This window comes from Ailuropoda melanoleuca, chromosome 16 (genome assembly GCF_002007445.2).
Source record: "Ailuropoda melanoleuca isolate Jingjing chromosome 16, ASM200744v2, whole genome shotgun sequence".
NCBI classification, from domain to species: Eukaryota; Metazoa; Chordata; class Mammalia; order Carnivora; family Ursidae; genus Ailuropoda; species Ailuropoda melanoleuca.
In genome coordinates, this window is record NC_048233.1 from 90,755,078 (window position 1) to 90,759,960 (window position 4,883).

Below are 4,883 nucleotides of genomic sequence, written 5' to 3' on the forward strand. Positions count from 1 at the left end.
CATCAGCCGGCGCCGGCGCTGGGGGTCCGCCCGGGACTGCGGAGGCGGGCGTGCTGCGGCCCGCGGGCGCCCACAGCCCAGCCAAGGACTCACACCCTCGGGAGACAGAGGAACTGGACTGGGGTAGGTGTGTCCAAGACCCGGCCCTCCTCCAGGCCCAGCCCGGGTCTGCTTCTCTCCTCGAAACCCAGGGACCACCCGGAGGCTGCAGGGTCGGCAGACCAGATGCCGACCTTGGGGGAGGGTCTGGAAACGTAATCAGATGCAGGAGTGAGGTCTCTCTGCGCGCAGTATGGAGGACAGCCTGGAGCGCAGGCTTGGGGTCCCTGCCAGAGACAGTCCAGTCTGGAAGGCATCGGTCCTGGGAGCGGTGGAAAGGGGTGCGGGAAAGAGGGCAGAGGCTGCTGACCTGCGGGACTGCGAAACCGACAGTGGGAGTAAGAAGGGGGAGGGGACTCCCAACCCGCCAGGCACATTCCCAGACCCAGGCAGGGTCGGTCAGAATATGCCGTCAGTTGGAATAGCTTTCCATGGACAGTAGGCAGCACTCGTCCCCAGCTCCTTGCCCAGAGTTCATGGTTTTGGCCAGCAGCTACCAGCTTCCCAGGGAGGGTGGAGGAAGGGTCCTGAGAACTGGCTGCAGACCTACCCCTTTGGAGGTCCCACTGAGGACTGGCCCAACTCCAATGGGCGGAGCGGGTTCATCCAGGACTGTGTGAGGACTGGTGTGGGGAGGGGGTGGTCAACTGAGGCTGGTAGCGGGCTCCCTAGTGAGACAATGGGCCTCAGTCCCCTTGTTCCCACAGAGGGCCCCAAGGGGCTTCAGCTTTAATGGACAGAGAGGTCTTGAAGGCATGACCAGAGACATGCAGAGACATCTGCAGCCCCAGCAGCACAGGGCCTTGGACATGTGCCACACACATTCCATCCCCTTGCCTTGAGTGTACCGTGGACACCCCATGTGTGTAGCACACATGTGCTGTGGCTCCCGTACATAGGGGCCGAGGAGGTCACAGTGCAGGCAATGGACTTTATTAGGAGGAGGGAGCTTTTCTGCTGGTCAGAGGTGGGTTTGATGGGAAGGACAGGATGAGGACCAGCACAGCAGGGAGGCTCATGAGACTCTGACTATGCCTAGGTCAGTTCCTTCATGTCTGCAGGCAGGCAGGCCAGGCAGTCCACTGAATAGAGCCCACATGCTGGATGGATGCACCGCCTTCCGGGGGCGGCTTCTCCAAGTAACACCCAGGGAGGCTCTTGGGGATGGTCAGTGGGCACTGGGGAGGTGGCCAGAGCCACGTCTTGGAGGGCGAGCCCAGCTGCAGCAGCAGCAACAGCAGCAGGGGGCCCCCGGCAAGCGGGCCACAGCCAGAGCTTTCCTTCGACCGCTGCCCAGCCGCTTGGCCTCACAGGCGTCCCTCTGGTCCCGTAGCCGCGTGTTCAGCTCCCTAGGGAAGGGGAGGGTCTAAGAGGTCTCGAGAGGCAGCATTCCTGGGTGGGGAATGCAGGCTGTGCTCTCCCTCACACCAGAAGAGGGGTGTCTGGCTGGGGCTGCAGCATGAGGGATGGAGGACAGACACAAGGAAGGACTTCCTCCAAGTGGGATGAGGTAGTGGTTAGGAAAGTCGGGAGCTAGGAGCCCTCGAGCTGAGCCACTCCCCTTCCTTCGCCGGGCCTGAGCCAGACCGCACCTGAGGAGCTCCAGTTGTCGCAGGAGGCTGAGCTTCTCTTTTTGCATGTTCCTCGAGACCGCGACCACCTCTCTGCAGGAGGGAGGTGGTGACCGGGATGCAGGGGGGCTCCTCGGGGCGTCCCACGACCCTAGCCCACGCAAACCCTGAGGCGGGACTGGGACATGGGATGATGGAAGTGGCCCAGACCTGAGCCCCAAAAGCGATCCCGCCCCGCCTCGCCATCCCACCCCACCCCCTCCCCGGGCCCGGCCCTAAGGGTCGGCCTCCTCCCCGACCCCCCCAGGCACCGTAGGGTTTGCTCCCGGCGGCCCTGCACGTCGCCCTCCAGTCTGCGGAGCTGCTCCTGCGTCCCCTCCAGCTGAGTTCTCAGCGCCTCGTTGGCTAGCCACAGCTGGGTGTTCTGCGCCTGCGCCTCCAGCTGCTCGCTGGCCTGGGCCTGCAGCTGCTGTTCCAACTGGGGAGTACGGGGGGATCGAAGCTGGGGAGGNACCGCCTCCCGAAGTCCAGCCACCTGGGCCCCAGGCCCTGCCCTGGTCCCAACCCTCACCGCCGCAGCGCCTGCTCTAGGCTGTCCCGCTCTCGGGCCGCCTCCTCCAGGCAGGCCGACGCGCGCATCAGAACGTCCTCGAACGAGCCCAGCAGCTCGGGTCGCTCCCTCTGCAGCCAGGTCCAGAGCGTCCGCACCGCTCCCTGCCTGCAGGGGGAGGGCAGGGGCTGAAACTGAAGCGGGGGCTCCCCGGCTCCATCGCGAAGGGTAAGCCCTCTGGAGACACCTGCAGCCCTGGATAGACCAGCGCGTTTGCTGCACGCAGGGTCTCTCTCTCGTGGGTACTTTTGCCCCTGCCTGGAGTCAGTGTGTACGGGGCTTGTGGGGCAGCGAGGTGTCCTGTATGCACAGGGCTATGCCCAGCGCCTGCCCTTCTTCCCGCCGCTTTGTCGGCTGCCCCCTGAAATGCAAATTCTGTGGGAAATCACGTTCAGCCCCTCCCAGGTGTCACAGCTGACAGAGCGACTGGGCCAGTCCCAGCGTAGGGACACTGAAGTGGAACAGACACGCGGGCGACGTGGACAGGCAGGATGCACAGGGGGAGCTAGCAGAGGAGGGAACTGGGAGCCGCCGCGGCTCCGACTCACTCGCCCAGGACTGGGGCCACCCCCAGCTGCTCCAGCGCTTCACAGAATCTCTCCTCCTCTTCCTCCAGGGAGCCCTCAGCGCCTTGCACATCTGACCAGCCCGACTCGAAGGTTTCCTCTGGAGCCTGGGAGGGCAGTGCGCCCTGGGCTGACTCCACCCCCACAAACTTCCCTGTGGGCATGGGAAGGTGAGATTACCAAGGCTGTGGGTTAGCACCCCGGCTTGGTCACCACTCACCCCCCCACACACACGCACACACATCCTGTCCTTATTCCAAGCCCAGTTTCCTGTTTTTCTTCCTTATTCTGGCCTGATTCTTGGCCTGAATGGGAGGTAACACCCGGGCCAGAATGGAGCAAGCCTGGCTCCCAGTCCCACCTGGGTTTGGGGCAGAAGGGAGGGGGTCATGGAGGTGGAGGGTCAGCTCCACACGTCTGGGAGGGGCTCCTCTGGTGCCTGTCCGTGCTCCGCAGGGAGCCCGTGGAGAGGCACAGGCTGCCATCTGTGTTGGGTGTGGGCCCCAGAGTCCCACACGTGACAGTGGAGGGTCTCTGCGCAGCGGTGGGGGGAGGGGCCTCAGGGGCTCAGCTCACCCAGGCCGAGGCAGAACTCCCAAGCAGTGAGGAAGCCTGTGTGGGCCTGATCCAGGCTTTCAAACACAGCCTCTAGCTGTTCAGGCGTGAGGCGCAGGTCACTGTGCAGACCCTAGCCAGGCAAGACGGCAGGGCTGAGTAGCCAAGGTCAGCCCTGGCTGGGGCAGCCTCTCGGGGCCGGGGATTCACCTGCAGGTCGTGCCGGGTGATGAAGCCCTTGGCGTCCTTGTCACACAGCAGGAACAGTTCCTGGGCCTGCTTCAGCGTCTCTGCCCTGGGCCTCAGGGAGTCCCCATCTTCCACTTCCTTCTCCTCCTGGGCCTCCCCAGCAGTGGGCTTCCCGGGCCCGGCCATGGGAGCGGGGGTCTCTGCCATCATGTTCTGGGAAGTCAGGGAAGAGTCAGGGCCGAAGTGAAGCTCACTTGGCGGGGGGAGGGGAGGCAGAGTGGCCGCGGGTGAGATCTCAGCTGGGGTGGTGGGGAGCCGCGAGTGAGCAGAGGGGCCTCCTTGCACCAGGTGGGAAGACAGGAGAAAGCATGGCAGAGGTCCAGAGAGGAGTGTGGCTGGGGCAGCACCAGTCACTAGAGGGTAGTGCTGCAGGCAAGGGGTGTCATGGGTGGGCGTGAAGCAGGCTCTAGGCCTGTGGGGGCTGTCCAGGGAGCTGGAGGCTGCGGCTCAGTGGGGAGCCAGTGCAGGAGGACAGGAGCTGGGGGAGGGCAACCCCGGTGGGGATGGGGAGGCAGCTATGGAAGACGTTGAGATGGAAAATAAGAGGTGAGGACTTCTGGCAGCTGAGGGGAAAGAGCTTGGGTGAGGGACTGGCCAGCGGGGGGAGGAGCTGAGCAGGTCGTAAAGTTGGGCACCTGGAGACCTGGCTGACCGGGCTGGGCCAGCGGGAGCGTTCAGCCAATCCTGGCTAAGTCATTAGCCCCTGAGTCTGGGCCTCAGAGGTCCTGGCCTCCAGCCGGCTGGCAGACGGCGTAAGCTCCTCCCCTTCTGCCGCAGCCCCTCCCACCGGGCCCCGAGCCCCAAGGGGTGCAGATGCAGGGTCTCAGCCTGGGGCGCCGATGCCTTCCATGGCCCTTGTCAGGAACACGCCAGATTCTACGCTTGGTGGTCCTTCCCCCAAGCAGTAGGCACTCGTGCTCCGCCAGACTCGCCCTCTCCAGTTCGCGGAAACTTCGCGGGGCCTCCCTCCCCGCGGGGCGCCCCGCCCCCTAATCAGAGCCACCTGTCGTTCCCACAACGCCCCAGTCCCGGATTTCCCAAAGCTAACCCCCTAGTGTGGCGACACTTCCCCCAGCCTGGGAGATTCTGGGGTCCTCTCCTCTCAGTCCAGGACCTTGATTTTCTCTCCCGCCCGTATCCTATTCCCGGGGCGGCGGGGTGTCGGGGCGCAATCTCCAAAGAGGGCAGGTCTGAGGAAAGGCGGGAGGAGGGGACTGGGAGCCAGAGCCGTCT

General features: G+C 64.6%; 2 protein-coding genes across 2 annotated transcripts in view; both read right to left on the reverse strand.

The window, feature by feature from the left end:
- Positions 1-985: 985 nt before the first annotated feature.
- Positions 986-3,791, reverse strand: LOC117796661 (EF-hand calcium-binding domain-containing protein 4A-like). The gene is given in 7 exon segments (XM_034645171.1): positions 986-1,448; positions 1,692-1,763; positions 1,982-2,240; positions 2,243-2,388; positions 2,829-3,000; positions 3,423-3,534; positions 3,612-3,791. Coding segments are annotated over 7 exon segments (1,107 nt in total). The 5' UTR covers positions 3,777-3,791; the 3' UTR covers positions 986-1,267.
- Positions 3,792-4,752: 961 nt separating this feature from the next.
- The window catches only part of LOC100484911 (EF-hand calcium-binding domain-containing protein 4A), a 7,328-nt gene continuing 7,197 nt past the window's right edge, over positions 4,753-4,883 (reverse strand). The window contains exon 9 of the mRNA XM_034644861.1: positions 4,753-4,840. Coding sequence (XP_034500752.1) covers positions 4,753-4,840 — 88 coding nt within the window. The remainder of the gene's footprint in view (positions 4,841-4,883) is intronic.